General features: G+C 42.8%; 1 protein-coding gene and 1 non-coding gene across 2 annotated transcripts in view; both read left to right on the forward strand.

The window, feature by feature from the left end:
- LOC118390567 (collagen alpha-1(XXIII) chain) overlaps positions 1-17,683 on the forward strand; it is a 37,587-nt gene extending 19,904 nt beyond the window's left edge. Inside the window, exons 7-23 of the mRNA XM_052457444.1 lie at positions 3,389-3,442; positions 3,523-3,585; positions 3,735-3,779; positions 3,923-3,985; positions 4,208-4,252; positions 4,605-4,649; positions 4,734-4,823; positions 4,944-4,997; positions 5,138-5,203; positions 5,441-5,467; positions 5,701-5,769; positions 9,499-9,561; positions 9,684-9,710; positions 9,799-9,852; positions 10,153-10,239; positions 15,295-15,333; positions 16,766-17,683. Of these exons, the coding sequence (XP_052313404.1) occupies positions 3,389-3,442; positions 3,523-3,585; positions 3,735-3,779; positions 3,923-3,985; positions 4,208-4,252; positions 4,605-4,649; positions 4,734-4,823; positions 4,944-4,997; positions 5,138-5,203; positions 5,441-5,467; positions 5,701-5,769; positions 9,499-9,561; positions 9,684-9,710; positions 9,799-9,852; positions 10,153-10,239; positions 15,295-15,333; positions 16,766-16,768 (894 nt within the window). The 3' untranslated portion in view covers positions 16,769-17,683. The remainder of the gene's footprint in view (positions 1-3,388; positions 3,443-3,522; positions 3,586-3,734; positions 3,780-3,922; positions 3,986-4,207; positions 4,253-4,604; positions 4,650-4,733; positions 4,824-4,943; positions 4,998-5,137; positions 5,204-5,440; positions 5,468-5,700; positions 5,770-9,498; positions 9,562-9,683; positions 9,711-9,798; positions 9,853-10,152; positions 10,240-15,294; positions 15,334-16,765) is intronic.
- On the forward strand, positions 4,268-4,348 carry trnag-gcc (transfer RNA glycine (anticodon GCC)). Its single transcript has one exon. It is a non-coding gene; the product is annotated as a tRNA-Gly (tRNA).
- Positions 17,684-20,506: the final 2,823 nt, after the last annotated feature.

A 20,506-nucleotide genomic window follows, 5' to 3' on the forward strand; every position in this document is an offset into this window, starting at 1 on the left:
CGGTTTCAAGGAGCAGGACTCTAACGCGGAAGCTTATAAGAAATCCATTGTCAGATGTGGCAGGGCTTGCAATCCATTACAGACTTCAAGAGAGCTGCCCAGTGACACACGCCTACCAAATGAGCTAAACTACTTCTACGCTCGCTTCGAGGCAAATAACACTGAAACATGCATGAGAGCACCGGCTGTTTCCGAAAGACTGTGTGATCACACTCTCCGCAGCCGATGTGAGTAAGACCTTTAAACAGGTCAACATTCACAAGGCCGCAGGGCCAGACAGATTACCAGGACGTGTACTACGAGAATGCACTGACCAACTGGCATGTGTCTTCACTGACATTTTCAACCTCTCCCTGTCCGAGTCTGTAATACCAACATGTTTTAAGAACACTAAGGTAACTTGCCTAAATGTCTACCGACCCGTAGCACTCACGTCTGTAGCCATGACGTGCTTTGAAAGGCTGGTCATGGCTCACATCATCCCAGAAACCCTAGACCCACTCCAATTTGCATACCATCCCAACAGATCCACAGATGATGCAATCTCTATTGCACTCCACACTGCCCTTTCCCACCTGGACAAAAGGAACACCTATGTGAGAATGCTATTCATTGACAACAACTCAGCTTTCAACACCATAGTGCCCTCAAAGCTCATCAATAAGCTAAGGACCCTGGGACTAAACACCTCCCTCTGCAACTGGATCCTGGACTTCCTGACGGGCCGCCCCCAGGTGGTAAGGGTAGGTAACAATACATCTGCCACGCTGATCCTCAACACAGGGGCCCCTCAGGGGTGCGTGCTCAGCCCCCTCCTGTACTCCCTGTTCACTCATGACTGCACGACCAGGCACGACTCCAACACCATAATTAAATTTGCCGATGACACAACAGTGTTAGGCCTGATCACCAACAATGATGGGACAGCCTATAGGGAGGAGGTCAGAGACCTGGCTGTGTGGTGCCAGGACAACAACCTCTCCCTCAACGTGATCAAGACAAAGATGATTGTGGACTACAGGAAAAAGAGGACCTAGCATGCCCCCATTCTCATCGACGGGGCTGCAGTGGAACAGGTTGAGAGCTTCAAGTTCCTTGATGTTCACATCACCAACAAACTAACATGGTCCAAGCGCACCAAGACAGTCGTGAAGATGGCACGACAAAACCTATTCCCCCTCAGGAGACTGAAAAGATTTGGCATGGGTCCTCAGATCCTCAAAAGGTTCTGCAGCTGCACCATCGAGAGCCTGACTGGTTAGCATCACTGCCTGGCATGGCAACTGCTCGGCCACCGACCGCAAGGCACTTAAGAGGGTAGTGTGAACGGCCCAGTACATCACTGGGGCCAAGCTTCCTACCATCCAGGACCTGTATACTAGGCGGTGTCAGAGGAAGGCCCTAAAAGTTGTCAAAAACTCCAGCCACCCTAGTCATAGACTCTTCTCTGCTACCGCACAGCAAGCTGTCCAAGAGGCTTCTAAAACAGCTTCTACCCCCAAGTCATCTATTCATCTAGTCACTTTAATAGCTCTACCTACATGTACATACTATCTCAACTAGCCGGTGCCACAACACATTGACTCTGTATCGGTACCCCCTTGTATATAGTCTCTCTATTGTCATTTTACTGCTGCTCTTTAATTACTTGTTAATTTTATCTCTTATTCTTATCCGTATTTTTTTGAAACTGCATTGTTGGTTAGGGGCTCGTAAGTAAGCATTTCACTGTAAAGTCTACACATGTTGTATTCGGCACATGTGACTAAAATTGGATTTCATTTGATTTCACTTGTGAGGCGTCTGTTTCTCAAAATACATTAAAATACACATTGTATCTTCAGAGGTATACACTATGATCTTACATGGTACTGTTCGGTACCTTTTAGGGTACATTTTGCAGATAAAGATAAAATATTTTGAATATAAAGGTACAATCATCACACTCATACCTTTCTGTTTCCTAGAGTACAAACGTATTTTGTGTACCCTCAATACCCTCTCACTCTCAAAAAAAGGGGTATGGTGTAAAGGTACATTTCTGTTTCCCAGAGTACAAACATATTTTGTGTGCCTTCAATAACCTCAATACCCACCATAAGATACAATGATGCATTTTTGCCACCTAAAAGGAACTAATGGCTTTGTCACTGGGGTGGCACCCTAAAAAGGCACATTTGTACCATAATCATGGACATATTTTTACAAGTGTTTTTAATATATGGGTTTTTGCATGTACATTGATTGATTGAATAATCTTATGCTGCACAAAGATAAATAACATACATTTTCTTAACTAATCCAATCAGTTTGACTTATTACACCGGTTAATGAAATGGTTACTCCAGTTTAAATGGCTTAGATAGTCTCCTCACAATGTATCTAATCCTGGCAGTTATTATGAATATGGGTGAATAAAAATGGTGGGTGAATTAAAAAGTCCAACTCTAGGATATCCTCACTCTGGATGGATTCCAATAGGAATTATGCATCACTTTTCAAGCCAGCATAATGGGACTAGCAGGTAGGGTTGGTCAATTCTGTTAACTTTCCCACATTTCCCAGGTTTTCCAGAAATCCTGGTTTGAAAATTCCTTGAAACTGGAGGGAAAATAGGCAGGGCATCAGGAATCCTTCAACCAGAACATCTGGGAATTTGGGGAAATGTATTGGAATGCTGCAGTGCTACTTGCAGGCATGATTTGGCTTGTAAACCATGCGTGTCAGGCCACTGTATTAGGGTAAAACTACTGTAGGTCTCAAAATAAGGCCTGATGAGATATGTAATGTATTGTCATAATGAGTTGAATTTTAATGGTAACATTCACTAAGGAACTCAGTTGGTTGAGGTCACAGGAATGAAAATTCAACAGCCATGTCTCTGTCACTAACAAATACAGTCATGGGTGGTAACTCTACAATTTACTCGAAAGGGGCAAGACACAGTGCAAAATAATATTTGTGGCGTGGCTTAGTCTGTGGGTGTGGCTTTCAGCTAGTTATTTTTGGCCACCTGTGAGTGGAAGTGTTGTACCAGTTTAAGTGATCTATTGTAAAGGTACGATTTTGTCATTTACAATGAACAAATGGCTTTGTCACTGTAGTGGTAACCGCTAAAGGCAACAAAAAAATATGTTTTTGTTCCTGTGGACTATATGTAATGATGGTACTATCTGAGGTAAGAACTGGGGTACAAATACATGTATGTACCTATAACTAAAGGTACAAAGGATGACCATACAGGGTACCATGTCAGGGACAAGCGGTTGTACCCTTTTAAGAACATATCTTAACCTTTTTCTAAGAGTGTATAAAACCTGTGGTTAATTAATAATAATCTAATGTCTCGCAGTTCATTAATATGTTCCAATAATCTGATGCCTTGCAGGGTGAGGATGGACAGCACGGCATGCTTGGACCACAGGGGCCTCCAGGGCTAAAGGTGTGAAGTATTATTATTCATTCCTGTTCCTCCTCTCCCTTCTCTTTCCCAATCTCACTCTTTCTCCATGTCTGTGACAGGGGGAACCGGGGCATGCTGGCGACCAGGGCAGGAGTGGCCTTGATGGACTACCAGGGATGAAGGTAAAGAGGAAGAATCATAAATGGAGATCTTGAAATATGAATATACAGCCAGGTATCACCTCACAGGTCATGATCCTATGCATTGATGCACTGGAATGACAGGCATGCTGAGGTTCCACTGTGTGTATTCACTCTATGTTCACGTTCAGGGGGAGAAGGGGGACACAGGAGACACAGGGCCTCAGGGGGACACGGTGAGTGGCTCCTCATATCACACTCTTTGACCTAAAGTCATCTACTGTGGGTCTATATCTGCATTAGACACGTCTTCCAAGATGATACATTTAGTTTTCTTCATTCATTCTACCTGTGTGTTTCACTCTGTCTCCCTCTGCAGGGCTTACCCGGAGAGAAGGCTGTTCTTGACTCCTATGACATCGGCCTTGGCCATGTTTTTCAGGTGAGTTCTTAATTGGGTTCTTTAAAAGATTAAAAGATGATTTGAAACCACATTCTGCATTGTACTGCGACCCTACAAATTCAGATTGTGCAATCTTATTAACGATTAAAAGTATCACACACCATAATATTATTCTACGTATGTATTATGTATAACAGTCTCCTGTGCAGTACAAAGTCTCACTTTCCTTTTCTACTTTTCTACGATTTATTATTCCCGCAGGGCCCCCCAGGCCCACCAGGGCCACCAGGAGGACAAGGGCCAAAGGTGAGAGTTGTGTTTGAGAGGTGGCTGAGTGGTTAAGGCAATGGACTGCCAATCCATTGTGCTGTGCATGCATGGGTTTGAATCCCATCCTCATCTGTGGAAGAGATTTTGTTCTGGAGAGATTTGTCATTGTAGCCAATATATTGTATCTATTATACGCAATGCACAGTGTGTCGTTTATATTATCTGACTGTAAGTTGTTCTAGATAAGAGTGTCAGTTAAATTACCAAAATGTCAATGTATCAAATATGTTGGCATATCCAGCATTGGTGCAGTCATCTACAGTATGGCTTTGGTTTCTGGATTGACAATAGGCACACACATGTTTTCCTGTCTCCTTCATGCCAACAGGGAGAATCAGGCTCACATGGTGCACCTGGAGCTGATGGGGATAGGGTAAATGACATGACTCTGTAATAATGAATTATTATTGTACTAGACATCATTGTATCCACCTCATGTTGTGCCTCCTCTCTGTAGGGAGCCAAAGGGGAGAGAGGTGATGACGGGATGCCTGGAGTGGCAGGGGAAAAGGGAGAGAGAGATCTGACGGGCCTAACTGGGCTTGTGGTAAGCGGGATATGGGCTATGTCCTGATGGATACCCAATGGGCTATGGGCATGGCATGGCAGTCTAGTATCCCACTGCTTTGTAGATTTTGTCCATATAATGTATTTTTTTCTCTCTTAGGGAGCTGACAGCAAAAAAGGAGCGAGAGGAGATTCAAGGTTTGAGGACAATCTGGTCAGTAATGTTTTAGATACCAAACTTGTATCCATACCAAACTGTTAACTGTCTACACCAAACTGTGTGATATCCCATCATGGTCGAGTAGTGTTATATGATTGTGTGACCTCTGGTTATCCTAATTCTCTCTGCTTCAGGCCCAGATCATCTCGATCGCAGGCCCTCCAGGGCCCCCCGGACCTCCTGGGCTCCAAGGATTCATGGTGGGTAACTGGTCCCTCTGTCTTCTTAATAATAGGGGGGTATCAAAAGCTTAAACTCTCTAGATACCAATGCTCTGTCTGCATAGAGATGACTGTCAAACACTCCATACTCAACCTGTTCTCAGAGGAACCTAGTAAATTGTTGTAAAATGTTTTTAAATAACTTATGTGCTTTAATATGCTCTTGTGATGAACAATGTTTACAAAGAGAATGAGATAACACATTGTGTTTTTCAGGGACATCATGGAATGCCTGGCCCCAAGGTGTGTTGTCAGGGCTCTGATCTCTTCCTGCCCCTAGAATGACCCAGGATTCTTTAGGCTACTAAAGCTGCACTGGAATGCCCTGTCATTCAAAATGTTGCATTAACAGATAATGAAAAAGCTGGATGTTAGAATAGGGAATGAAAATTGTAAAATCAGAGAGAAGATGGATTGTAATTCGCAAGGAAATGAAAGCACCAGATTGAAATTGTGCTTTTGTCAATGTCTCACAGGGGGAACCAGGCGACATAGTGAGCGGAGAAAAGGGGGATGCAGGAGACAGAGGACCTCCGGGGTTAAGGGTTAATTATATCCTATTCTGTCTCACTCATACTGCATGTATTCAACCCATGAATTGAAATTAGAATTTGAATTGAGCACCCCCCCCCCCCACAGGAAGCAGAATATTAATTCCATTTAAATTAAAGAAAGTAGAATTCAACATGAAGCATGACAGTCTCATTCCTCCGACTCGTCTTTTACCAAAAGCATCTGTCATTTATTGCGGCAAAGAACACCGATGTCATTTCAAATATTAGCTTGATGACAACTCAAACATGTCACGCAGAATTTCGAATCATTATAAACCTACAAAAGAATCTTCGAACATGTCCAGACTACTATAAGTATTTAAATTCATTTACAGAGAATGAGTCTTTAAAAATCTAATGTTTCAAACCATGTCTTTAAAAATATATTTTGTTTACATATTATTGATCACTGTATGTCAAAATAAACATGAGCATAGTTTTCCGGGCTCAGATCCCAGTTCAGATCCTGGATGAGCCCCCAGGACCATGTTTCGAGTTTCATGTTGGGGTCTTCCAACGAGTGCTGCAAAAGTTGGGTGTTGCCCATTGCCCCTCTAGTGCCTACCACCCAGAGTCTCAAGGTGTTCTTGTTGAGAGTATATGAAGTTTATGTTGAGAGCTTGCTGCTTTGAGTTCGAAAAAGACTGGGTTTAAGGGGTCCCTCTTTTGCTATTTGCAGTGTGGGAGGTTGTTCAAGAATCGCTTGGTTTCAGTCTGAATGAACTCATGTTTGGACATCATGTCAGAGGTCTGTTGAGCTTGTAAGGTGGTTGCAGGACTAAAACCCCAAAATGAAAACAATCCTTTATCTGATCTTCCCTGTTTTCATTTAGCTCCACTTTTTGGTTTGCTTCCTGTTTGGTGTGGGTTTTCTTCATTTTGTTTACCTCTTCTTGGGCAAATTTAGTGGGTGCTCATGGTGGGAGTGGTGTCATTTAGGTCCCAGGTGTTGTTGCTAGTCAACTTTCAGTGGACACCCTTATGAGTGTCTTTCAGAACCCCTCCTAGAATCCCACCTGTTTCGTTTGAATTGTTCTTAGGGACTCTTTGTTAGTTTCCCCTTCTGTTTGAGTGACAATTTTGGGTGTTTTGCTAGGGAACGTAACAAAATGGGGGCTCGTTGCACATGCCGATTGAAAAGCAGTATTCAAAGAGTCCCGTAGACGTGCTGCTGAGGGAGTAAGAACTAAAGACAAAGTTGGAGCCAGACAACAAGAACAAGAACTGGAGCATGCCATTCGATTACAAGAGAGATCTGGAAGTACTACGAATCAGACTTTGATCTTGGTCGGAACAGCCGGCTTGTACCGCCTTTCAACAAAAAAGATGTATATTTTATTCTGTTTGAAGGGATTGCCACATCGCTAAAATGGTCACGAGATATCCTCCAAAGTGTTCTTGTGGGTAAAGTTCTTGACCAGAGCTCAGATTATGACACTGTTAAAGCTGCTATCCTTACAAGTTGGTCCCAGAGGCATACAGACAACATTTCTGTCAATTATGAAAGACAGAATCACAAAGCCATGTTGAATTTGCAAGGGAACAAGCATTACTTTTTGATCGGTGGTGTGGTTCTCAAGAGGTCACGCTTTGTGCATGGGGGCATTATGATGCTGAAACAGGAAAAGGCCTTCCCCAAACTGTTGCCACAAAGTTGGAAGCACAGAATTGTCTAGAATGTCGTTGTATGCTGTAGCGTTAAGATTTCCATAGCCCGAACCATGAAAAACAGCCCCAGACCATTATTCCTCCTCCACCAAACTTTACAGTTGGCACTACGCATTGGGGCAGGTAGCGTTCTCCTGGCATCTGCCAAACCCAGTTTTATCTGTTGGGCTGCCAGATTGTGAAGCATGATTCATCAATCTAGAGAACGCATTTCCGCTGCTCCAGTGTCCAAAGGCGATGACCTTTACACCAGTCCAGCCAAAGCTTGGCATTAAGCATGGTGATCTTAGGCTTGTGTGTGGCTGCTCAGCCATCGAAACCCATTTCATGAAGTGCCCGATGAACAGATCTTGTGCTGACATTGCTTCCAGAGGCAGGCTGGAACTCTGTAGTGAGTGTTGCAACCGAGGACAGACGATTTTTACGCGGTACACGCTTCAGCACTCAGTGGTCCCATTCTGTGAGCTTGTGTGGCCTACCAATTCCTCGCTGAGCCGTTGTTGCTCCTAGACTTTTCCATTTCACAATAACAGCACTTACAGATGACTGGGACAGCTCTAGCAGGGCAGAAATTTGACTAACTGACTCTTTGGAAGTCACTGAGCTCTTCAGCAAAGCCATTCTTCTGCCAATGTTTGTCTATGGAGATTGCATGGCTGTGTGTGCAATTTTATAGATTTGCCAACAACGGGTGTGGCTGAAATAGACAAATCCAGTTATTTGAATGGGTGTCCACATACTTTTGTATATATAGTGTACCTACATTTATGAGCACACTCTTGAGAAAGCTGCAGTCCGTGCAGATGAGTTTGTGTTGACACATAAAACTACCTTCACAAACAAAGCTCCCAGCCCTGTGAGGTTTCAGTCTTTTTCCCCAGTGCCCAAAGACAAAGATCGTCAGAAAACTGGTTCTTTGTGTCCTCCAGTTTGTCATTACTACCATGAGAAAGGACAGTCTCTCAGTGTCCTAAGTTGAAACAGAAAAATGAGAGATAAAAAGCTGTTTCTTCTTGTGGGAGCACTCCAGCCCGACAATTTAACTGGAGGGAAGATCGTGCCAAATCCTGCCGTTTGTAAGGAACCCAGGCTGGAGGAACCTGATGGGTTATCAGAAAAGTACCCTCCAGTGTTCCCAGCGTGTGCCGTTACAAGTGCTATGTCTAAGAAAGTTGCCGGGTCTAGCAAGTCTAGTGTTGAGGAGGATGTCAGTGATCCCACCATGTTTGATCTGTCTGAGACGTTTATGTGTGATCCTGATTTTTCGGTAAACCTCCTGAGTTGACCTTTCCTTTGAAAACACCAAAGATGAGCAAGTTTGTAGGACCACTAAAGGAAGAGAGGGTCCCTACAGTTGACACTTCAATTTCTAGGAAGTAGCTGATTGCTGAACAGAGTAAAGATGTCTCCTCTTTTTGCTGAGATACGTCCAGAGGAGGAGTTTGATGAAGAGCGTGTGGGTTACTTTGATAGAGATGTTCTGATGAGGAAATGGCATTCTCGCGCCACTTCTGGGCAAGACTATTGGCAAAGGGTATGTCAAATTGTGGTTCCAGTTACCCTTTGACAAGAGATACTGAGGTTGGCTCGCGATGGTAGTATGGCAGGCCATCTTGGGGTTAACAAGACGTATGACCGTATCTTGCGTAACTAATTCTGGCCTGGTCTGAAACAGTATGCTGTGGCTTACTGTAAATCCTGTTATGTTTGCCAGTGGACGGTTAACCGAACCAAGCTGTACCAGTCGCAGCTTTGCAGCCTTGGTTGTTAGTGATTCTGTTAGTTCCCCTTTCTGTTTTAGCTACAGTTTTTGGTTTCTTGCTAGGGAAAGTAATAATAGTGATGTGTAGAATAAATTAACCATTTGAATGTCGTTGAATTACATAATTCTACTTTAATTCTGCTTCCTGTGTGGCCAATTTAAATGATATTCAAATTCAGTAATTACATTAGAATAAATGACAAATTAGCAACTCAATTCAGAATTGTCCCCAACCCTGCTGCATATAACCTCACGACCCACATAACAGATGACACTATTTCTGCACACAGGGTATTCAGGGTCTTCCAGGTTCTACAGGATTGGTTGGTCTCCCTGGCACCATAGGGAGAAAGGTTTGCCGCATTTTTCATATGCCCTGTTTGTAGAGGATACGGACTCGGCATCAGAGTCCCTTGCAGTATTTTTCAAAGTAAGCTGCTTCAGAATGAACTTCCATCATATTTCATTTCAACAGGGAGAGCAAGGATTGCCGGGATTGGATGTAAGTGTGTCTAAATCGGTCATATCCCCCCTGATACCAGTCTGGTTGATAAAGAGCCTTCATTAACCACTACCTCTCTCCATGTCAGGGTTTCCCCGGGCTGATGGGAGAAAAGGGGGAGAGAGGGGACCGAGGAGATAAGGTGTGCATCAGCCACAGCAGTGGCTACTGTGGCTACGTTTATTCATCTTCTGTTACCTAGCATGTTATAGTCAAATCTGGAGAAGACATTGATGCTTGACGAGAGACATGTCTCCTCTGTGGTCCTCTCTGGCAGTTGGTAGAGCATGGCGGGTGCAACGCTTGGATAGCGGGTTTGATTCCTGGAACAACCCATACCTACAAAGTTTTTATGCAGGCCTGACTAAGTCCCTTTGGATAAAAGCATCCGCTAAATATATTGTTATATATTATTGTTTTGTCACTCTTCTCTCTCTCTCAGGGTGACAGGGGGATGCTGGGAAAGAAGGGACTGAAGGGACAGAAGGGCGAGGAGGGCCCCCCTGGACTGGACCAGCCCTGTCCTGTGGTATGTCACTTCTTCCTGTTGCCTCTCCGCTCACTCTTCCTCAAACACTGTCTTTCCATTCAAGGGCAAACCCATAATTATTAGGTTATATTTGGTAGAGCAGAGTTTTATGTAAGGGATAATCAATGAGGGGCAATGTGTGTTCCATGACGTGCAAGCGGAGTGGAACTGACCTACTTCCATGGAGTACCGTTATTTTCCAGAGAACGCATAGAGCCCTGAGTTGATTATCCCTTTCATACCATGGCTATACTTTAACACATTTGCCGGTATAAGCGTGTTAATTTTCCTGTAGAAATGTGTTCAACATCCCCTGAAGTAGCTAGAAAGTTTACTAGATATCTACAGTAGTTTGCCATCGTAACCAAACAAATACACTTGCTAGTTTAGCTAACCAAACCATCAGTTCTAACTTGCTTTTATGAACATCGAATTCAACAATAGCAATACTGTTTTCAATTTGACTTTTGCTTTCAAAAGCAGCTCAAACAAAACATGTATAAATTATCTATAGTCATTATATTATTATACTGTGCAAATATACAACACGCGTTATAGGGAAAGAATACACACTCTAGAATGCCCTTTAAGACAATTAGAAACGCCTATTAAAAAATGCCAATGGTATAAGTAAACTATAAACTGTGTGGTTTGAGTCCTGAATGCTGATTGGCCAACAGCAGTGGTATATCAGACCGTATAACACGGGTATGACAAAATATTTAGTTTTACTGCTCTAATTACGTTGCTAAGCAGTTTATAATAGCAATAAGGCTCCTCTTGTGGTTTGTGATGCATGATCAATATACCACGGATTGCGTTGTGCCTAAGAACAGCCCTTAGCCGTGGTATATTGACAATATACCACACCTTCTCAGGCCTTATTGCTTTTATTTATCCATTATCCATGAGCTATTCACATACTGTACATTTTTATATTGACATTGACTTCAGAAGAGACCAACCTACCATCCCAGTGGTGAAGATTAACGGACAGATTATTGAGCAAGTAGAGGACTTTAAATACCTAGGAACCATCCTGGAACCACAAAGCTCTCCTTCAAAAGGAACACCAAACATATTTACTCTAAATGTCAACATTCTTGTTCTTGAGGAAGTTTAATGTACACCAATCCATCCACCAAGCATTTTATAAATGCTTTATAGAATCCATGCTATCGTTTGATATTGTGGGGTAGTTTGGTGCTCTAGGAAACACTAGGAAACACTGAACAGGGTAACATGAATCAGTGGGAATGTCATTGGAGAAAACCAGGAATTCACACACTCCATGACGGGGCACAGATATAGATATCTGGCATACAAGTCCAAGAGGGCAGCTTCTAGTTTTATGCCAACATCCATCAAACTCCTCAATTCTTGAAGTTCTTATTTTTATTGGGATATATACTGAACAAAAATATAAACACAACATGTAAAGTGTTCGTCCCATGTTTCATGAGCTGAAATAAAAGATCTCAGAAATGTTCCATAGACACAACAATCTTATTTCTCTAAAATGTTGTGCACAAATGCTTTTACATCCCTGTTAGTGAGTATTCCGTCTTTGCCAAGATAATCCATCCACCTGAAAGGTGTGGCATATCAAGATGCTGATTAAACAGAATGATAATTACACAGGTGCACCTTGTGCTGGGGACACTAAAAGGCCACTCTAAAATGTGCCGTTTTGTCACACAACAAAATGCCACAGATGTCTCAAGTTTTTAGGGAGCGTGCAATTGGCATGCTGACTGCAGGAATGTCCACCAGAGCTGTTGCAGTGAATTTAATGTTAATTTCACTACCATAAGCCACCACCAACATATTTTTAGAGGAGTTGGCAGTAACATTAAACAGTATGTCCAACCGACCTCTAAAACCGCAGACCACGTGTAACCACGCCAGCCCAGGACTTCTGATCTACGGGATCGTCTGAGACCAGCCACCCAGACAGCTAATAAAACTGGATTTGTACAACCAAAGAAGGGTCTTGACCTGACTGGAGTTCGGCATCGTAACCGACTTCAGTGGGCAAATGCTAACCTTCGATGGCCACTGGCACGCTGGAGAAGTGTACTCTTCATGGATTAATCCCGGTATCAATTGTGCCGGGCAGATGGCAGCGTGTATGGCGTAATTTGGGAGAGTAGTTTGCTGATGTCAATGTTGTGTACAGAGTGCTCCATGGTGGCAGTGTGGTTATGGTATGGGCAGGCATACGCTACAGGTAATGAACACACAACTGCATTGTGTCGATGGCAATTTGAATGCACAGAGATACCGTGATGAGGTATTGAAGCCCATTGTTGTGCCATGGAAGCTGAAAATGGCCCAGTTCTTCCATCTCCTGCATACCAGACATGTCACCCATTGAGAATATTTGGGATGCTCTGGATCGACCTGTACGACAGTGATTTCCAGTTCCCGCCAATATCCAGAAATAGCCATTGAAGAGGAGTGGGACAACATTCTACAGGCCACAATCAACATCCTGATCAACTTTATGCGAAGGAGATGTGTCTCGCTGCATGAGGCAAATGGTGGTCACACCAGATACTGACTGATTTCTGATCCATTGCCCTACCTTTTTTTAAAGGTATCTGTGACCAACAGATGCATATCGGTATTCCCAGTCATGTGAAATCCATAGATTAGGGTCTAATTAATTTATTTCAATTGACTGATTTCCTTATATGACCTGTAACTCAGTAAATGTTTGAAATGAATATACCACACCTCTTATTTAGCCTTTGTCCCTGCCTGTCTTCCTGCTCTCTGTGATGCAGTGGTAGCCACACTTTGCCAGCAACAAACCAGCAAGACTCTCCATCTTTGGTCACTGTAATATGTCATTAGTTAATGGATGGTTTGATGGCATGATTGTGGTATTAGATATATCTCCTCAGAGTGTGAATTATACAGTGACATTTTGGGGTCTGTTTTCCTCTCACTGAACTTCCTGTAATTTTCTGGGCCTAATAGTGAAGGCTTGCTTCATCCTGCAACGAGCCATAGTTTTCATAGCCTGGCATCCTTGATCAACCAAATCTAAACTGTATCTCTAGGGACAATACTTACGATTCGTCAGGTTGAATGTGTCCTTCACTATCAAATATGCATTTAAAACACGAAAAGGGTCCCCTTTTCTTCCGCTTGTAGAAGTGGAAGATTACGTGGTAGCTTATTCAGTCTCATGTGACTGTGTGGTCTAGAATGGGCTTCAATGGCTGCCTATGGGAGACCCTGGATAAAAACATGTTTTAAATGCTTATTTGATAGACACATTCAACCCGACAAATAGTAATTCTTGTTCCCAGGGGTTGGAACTTTTTCAATAATTTCATTCTGAACATAACCAACGTTCCACTGTTCTGACCAGCAAAATAAAGTTTGGAACCAGTTTGAAACAAAAAAATGTGATGGTTTATATCGTTCCTTTCTTTTCCTTTTTTAAACCTTTGTAATATTGTATACTTTTACATTTAGCTCGACATTAAATTTCTTCAACAATCAGTGTGGATAGAGCAGCTTGCTATGGTGTGGGTAAGCTATTTACATGCATTGGACACGAGTGTAGGGCGTGAGATACGACTGAAATTTTGCAGGTGGGGATAGAATGAGAGAGGGTGAAGGAGGAGGCTTGGCTTGAAGCCCTGGGCATCTTGTTGTTGTGACATGCATTATCTAAATTAGGCCCTCAGAATTATACCTACCGGGAGAGCAGCTTCTATGAAGGAACTTTGAATGTCTTTGAGATTTAGAGAGCTACTGTAGCTAGCTAGCTAGCTAACAAGCTTGTGTTCAAATAAAAAGACATTTTACCTTTTGTTGTTAACAAATCCAAACGTGATAACTATAGTATCCTTAACTAGCATTGAAAAGGTTAATCCATTATCTTCTAATAACAAATCTCTCTCCTTAATTTCTGAATCATGCTTAGGTCAGTAGGCTACTAGACTATGCTTGGAGGGGAGGGGCAGATAGCCTACTCACATACTGGCAAAGATTTTTAGCAGTCAGGCAGGCAGGGAGGGAGGGAGGCAGGCAGGCATAGGAATAAGCTTCTGAGTGACAGTGAGGTCTTTGCATATGTGCTTTGTTGCGTTTTTTTTGTGGGACTGGAAAAAGATACCTGGAACTTTAAAATAACATTATTAACCAGTTCCCATGCTTCTAAAATAACGGTTCTGTTCTGGAACAGTATAAATCACTTTCGTTCTCGGTTCTGATTCTGTTCCTCGAAAAATAGTTATTTTCCAGTTTTCGGTTCTGTTCCCTGAACCATTTCCAACCCCTGATTGTTTTAATATAGATATTGGATGTGCCTCTGTTGACTGGAAACATTATTTTGGAGAAACTTAATATTTTAGATTTGGTTGATCAAGGACACCAGGCTACGGAAGCTTCCGCAAAGAGCCATCTGTCTGTAAACAATGGCTCTTTGTGTGATGAAGCAAAGTAAATACAAGTATTTTAACAGTAAACATGTATTACCTTGTGATGTTTTAATCTGATTGTCAAACAAATCACTTAAAAAAGCAGGCTACCTGCGCACGTTTGTCCACTCCAAAATAACTCCACAGCCACAGTGCACTGTGAGCACGCCATTTGATGAATGGAAAGACACTGTTACAAAATACCAAAAAGTGTAATGACATTCGGCGATTGTCATTAGGCCTACGCTCTGATAGCCTGAATTAAGTGATTTGTCTTGCTGACAAATGTACCATTTCTGTAAAAATAAAAGTTGAGACACTTGAAATCCCGAGCTCATTAGCTGGGAGACTGTAAGGGCCCAGTTGATACAATGTTGCAAGTTTGCTAGCGAAAGTTCAGGACAGACAGAGAGAGAAGCAGACAGGCAAGAGTAGAGCGATGAATATGACTGAAAGAACCTGAAACAACTGCATTTTAAACAAATAGGAGATTGGGGGGGTGGGGGGCTGAACCTGGTCCTCCTACCATTTTGTTGTTACAAGACATCCGGATTTATCTGTGGGCAATGCAATACTGCATGTTTGTTTAATGAAGGTGTTTCTTTTCTATCACCAGGGTCGGGATGGATTGCCCATACCAGGGTGTTCGCAAAAGGTTTGTACAGCAATAGTACTTCTGAGGCTCTGTTTGTTTGGCCTGCTCTGGCCCAAGTAGGCATTTGGCTCTCTTGGGGGAGTTTAAGAAGTTATATACAAAGGGTGGGTCTAATCCTGAATGTTGATTGGTTAAAACCACATTTCAACCGGTGTCTATTCCACAAGATACTACCAAGTTACCACCGTCTAAATCTATGACGTTAAAATGCCTATTTACTCTGATCCATCTGACTGCGCAATCCACTTTGTCATCAGCCCAGCCAAGCAATTTATCAACTTTTATTCTCCACTATAAAAAGCATCTAGACATTATCTCACATTTCTTTTAGGCTAACATTTAGTTTCAACAGGGGACATTTGTATGAACCTTGCAGTCTGGCTCTCCGAAATTTGCAACATTGCTTCAGTATTCAAATTCGATCTCCAGCTGTCCCATAGTAATGAACGTGTCTGGAGTCGGGACGAGACAGACAGACAGCGCTTCTCAGCCAGTTGAAATCATGAATCATCTGGCATCATTTTTATGGATAAATACAAAGAAAAAAAGGTAAAACAAAGTGTAACTAGTTTGCAGTCTTTCCAGCTTCAGTTTGTTAGCTGTGTTGTTGGCTAGCTCCTGCTTTGAACAACAGTGTCCTGACAAGTGAGCACATATGCTATGCCAGGCAAAATTGCACCTCATTAGCTCGTTGTTATGGATGTATCCAAATAAATGTCACTAGAAAACCGCTTAAACAAATGCAAATGGGGCTACTTTGCTGTTATTCTGGCTGCACTTTGTGACTTGACTGTAAATTAGCCTCAGTTGGCTAGCTAGGAAGCAAGGGATAAGGATGTTGCCAGCCAGTATGACAATGGAACATTTATAACAAACAACTGGATACAGAACAAAAAGACTGAATGACTGGGTCGCATCACTAGCAACCGAACCGATAGAACGAACATCCAGCCGGCTTGGGTAGCAACCCTAGATTTGTGTCGGGACTATATCTTGTATGGATGAAATAGTATGAATAAATTAATCAAAATAACGTTTTTAATTCAAATATGTAAATCGTTATTTGAATATGTTGTTAACCTGTTGTATAAAAGTGGTAATGCCCTCGAAGCCAGTGTTTGGAGGATATATCGTCTCGGACCGAACAACAATCGTGCCAATATATCCACCAAACACCGGCTTCGAGGGCATTATCACTTAAATATTTAATCTCATATAGTGTACAGCAGTGGTTCCCAACCAGGGGTATGTGGACCAGTGGGTGTACTTGGCCTACCCACAGGGGGTACTTGAGAAGACACGAGTCCATAAGAAAAATTCAGCTGGTGGTACAGTAACCGAAAAAGGTTGGGAACCACTGGTGTTTTGTATGATTTGTGCAGTATAATTTACCTGCTAGTGAATGTGTGTCTCTGCTCTTGCTCTCTTTCAGTGATGAGTTACCTGGTACATGGGATCTGTACATATCGATATATATTTTTCAACTAAAATTCAAGTGTAGTTTTTTTTGTCGTTGTCAATTCCTATTTAATATGTTGAGGTTTTCATATTGGAATGTGGATTGTGCGTCTATCACAATCAATATTTTTTACTTTTTGCATATGAAAAGAAAACATGTTTTTTTTTAAGGTTTAGAGGTTAGGTAGAGGAAAGATCTAGTGCACACAAAGAAGGAGACTGGTTACAAATGGAAAGGAGCAGCAAATGCACTCAGCTCCAGATGGAAAAATGTTGCTGCTTACAGTGTATCTAATCGGGGAACCTGAAATACAGTATTAACCTGAAATACAGTATGATTGACTGTCTAACAGACTCACTAGTGTTCCCACATGGAGATCCAGCATTGGAGTGTGCAACTCAGCCTCCACCTTGCAAATGTTTCTACCCCATCACTCCTGTGATTGTTGTTTGCTTTGAAAGGACCAACCGTCACGGCATGGACCCAATGCCCTCACCATGGAATCTTTGTTTGCAATAATGTTCCTAAATGTGCTTAATGTTTAGATCATTTTCGGTCTAAAACGTTTTAGGATGTTTATGATGGTTTCAAAGTTTTTACCTATTGTTGCATCAAATGCTTTTTTTCATTCCTCTGAGTGCTCTAACCATGCTATGTGGAATTAATTGACACAGAACACTGTACAACTTTTTGAATTAGGCCTAACATGGAAAATGTATGATAACAATCCTAAAAATGTTTTGAAGACTTTTTACATCTGACATCAAGGTAAACAAAAACATCTACCTATCAAACCTACCTGTTTGGCTGATTGGGTTAAATGTTTGTTCTAGGAACATGCCGTTTTTAATTAAGTTGTCTGTCATATTAAATACTATTTCAAATGCAAAATGGTTGTATTCTTAATTATGAAGTTCAAGTTGCATTGTACTTTATAATGTTGGTGGCCTACTTTTTTCATTTTTCTTCATTTTGTAAATGCTGTCGGTTGGTGTCGGTTCTGTCCATTGAGGTATAAAACAACTGTAGACTGCTGCCAAGATGGACACCTGTTGTTTTCAACGTAATCTACGGAATCAGGTTTGCATACGCCGTTTTGTGGTCACTGCCATCTGCTTTACAGAGCCGATAACGCCTGCGCACAAGCACTCAGTGCGCACTGGAGCAAGCGCAAGCAGCGACAATGTCATCACGTCAGCCAGATGATTGGCAGGCAATGGATGAATATTAAATGTTCATATTTCCGGCTGTGAGGGATGAAGAAAAAAACGGCCTCGAAGACAATTACTGGAAAAATCATTGGAGGTTGCTGAGGGGAGGACAACTCATAATAATGGCCGGAACAGAGCAAATACCATTCCACTCATTCCGCTCCAGCCATTGCCACGAGCCCATCCTCCCCAGTTGAGGTGCCGCCAACCTCATGTGAATTCAATGGATATGTTAGCCACAAAGGTGATAACAAAAGTGTCATTTTAGGAATAGGGTCGTCTATGGGAATTGTCCTTTTGGTTTAGGCTTTAGCTAAACTGCAGTACCAAAAGTGCCCTCTGAGCAGTATTCCAAACAAGAACCGTGGCCCCCAGACTCGCCGCCAGCCGCAATGATGGCAGTAGTCCAACTTGTAGATCAAGTCTTTCCCAAACTTGGTCCTGTGCCAAGTTTGGGAAAGACTTGATCTACACAATATAAATGCTACTGGTGTGAACCAGATGGACTACTGCCATTATTGCGGGCGGCGGCGAGTCTGATCATCAGACCAATCAACGATTCAGAACTTTCTGAGATCAAACCGCTCGGGGACCTGCTGCTCTATTATTGCACATGAGTTTTTAACTACAATGTTTTGTCCTATCTGTTATTTGTGTAACTTTGTCCAAAGGCTGGCATGTCCGATGAATTTATGATTTGTGCCTTTAGTAGGTTACTGCCTAGCCTGCGTTGTATAGCATTCAACTGAAATGTGGCTTCCGCATTTAACCCAACCCCTCGATTAAGGCAACGGGGGGCTGCCTTCATCGACATCCATGTCATGGGCGCCTGGGGAACAGTGTATGTTGTTTTGTTTTATGAGGTCCACAATGGAAATACGTTTTAACTTTTTATTTAAATGCATTAATCCACATGCATGGATGTATTGTGTTTTTAAATTGTCAAATAACAAAACAATTAAAAGTTAATTGATGTTATAAGAAGCTAGCTAATCTGTTGTAAGAATCTTTAGAGATAGCTCTATCTACATATCAGGAACTTTGGCATTCCTCCTCAGACCTCACCCCTCCCCATGTCAAATATCAAACTTGCACTAGTCAAGCATCACCCCTCCTCCTCACTTGTGAAGTGTCACCCTCAGCCCTGCATTGGTCAGTTATCACCCCTGATCTGGTCAAGCCTAACTTCTTCTCACCCCTTACCCTTCCACTCTTTTATTCACAATGATAAGCTTTTCCATTAGCTGAAATACATGCAAAGCGCCAATAACCACAATAACATGTGGAAGTATAAAATTGGGAAATTGTATCTGCCAATTCTGATTTATCATAATCATAATTAGCTACGATTAAATTCATTTCAATGAAAGTGTTGTTAATATGGATATCGACATTGTACATTGGCACCTAATCTCATCCACCAGCCGGCTCTTTCTCTTTCAAACCGTCTGGTTTCACAGCGCCTCAGAAAGGGACTTGAATGGAGCCTATGGCAGGTGCGGGAAAAACTCCCACTGGATGTTCATTGGCTGATCTCTTAGTACATCACCATCTAGCGTAACCCATAGCCTCCCATCTACATTGTGGATTTCAAAGTGCGAGCAATGCAAGTGATTTAGGCTAAACAAGGAAGTGAGTTTGGGAAATCTGAGAGTTTGCTCTGCCATTAACGTTCGCTAATCCTCAACACAGGGCCCATCAAGGGAGCGTGCTCAGTCCCCTCCTATACCGCCTGTTTATCCATGACTGCATGGCTAAACATTTACATTTTACATTTAAGTCATTTAGCAGACGCTCTTATCCAGAGCGACTTACAAATTGGTGCATTCACCTTATGACATCCAGTGGAACAGTCACTTTACAATAGTGCATCTAAATCTTAAAAGGGTGGGGGGTGAGAAGGATTACTTATCCTATCCTAGGTATTCCTTAAAGAGGTGGGGTTTCAGGTGTCTCCGGAAGGTGGTGATTGACTCCGCTGTCCTGGCGTCGTGAGGGAGTTTGTTCCACCATTGGGGGGCCAGAGCAGCGAACAGTTTTGACTGGGCTGAGCGGGAACTGTACTTCCACAGTGGTAGGGAGGCGAGCAGGCCAGGGGTGGATGAACGCAGTGCCCTTGTTTGGGTGTAGGGCCTGATCAGAGCCTGGAGGTACTGAGGTGCCTTTCCCCTCACAGCTCCGTAGGCAAGCACCATGGTCTTGTAGCGGATGCGAGCTTCAACTGGAAGCCAGTGGAGAGAGCGGAGGAGCGGGGTGACGTGAGAGAACTTGGGAAGGTTGAACACCAGACGGGCTGCGGCGTTCTGGATGAGTTGTAGGGGTTTAATGGCACAGGCAGGGAGCCCAGCCAACAGCGAGTTGCAGTAGTCCAGACGGGAGATGACAAGTGCCTGGACATAAACATGACTCCAAACCATCCTTAAGTTTGCCGACAATGATGAGACAGCATATAGGGAGGAGGTCAGAGACCTGACAGTGTGGTGCCAGGATAACAACCTCTCCC

Source organism: Oncorhynchus keta, chromosome 11 (genome assembly GCF_023373465.1).
Source record: "Oncorhynchus keta strain PuntledgeMale-10-30-2019 chromosome 11, Oket_V2, whole genome shotgun sequence".
Taxonomy (NCBI): domain Eukaryota; kingdom Metazoa; phylum Chordata; class Actinopteri; order Salmoniformes; family Salmonidae; genus Oncorhynchus; species Oncorhynchus keta.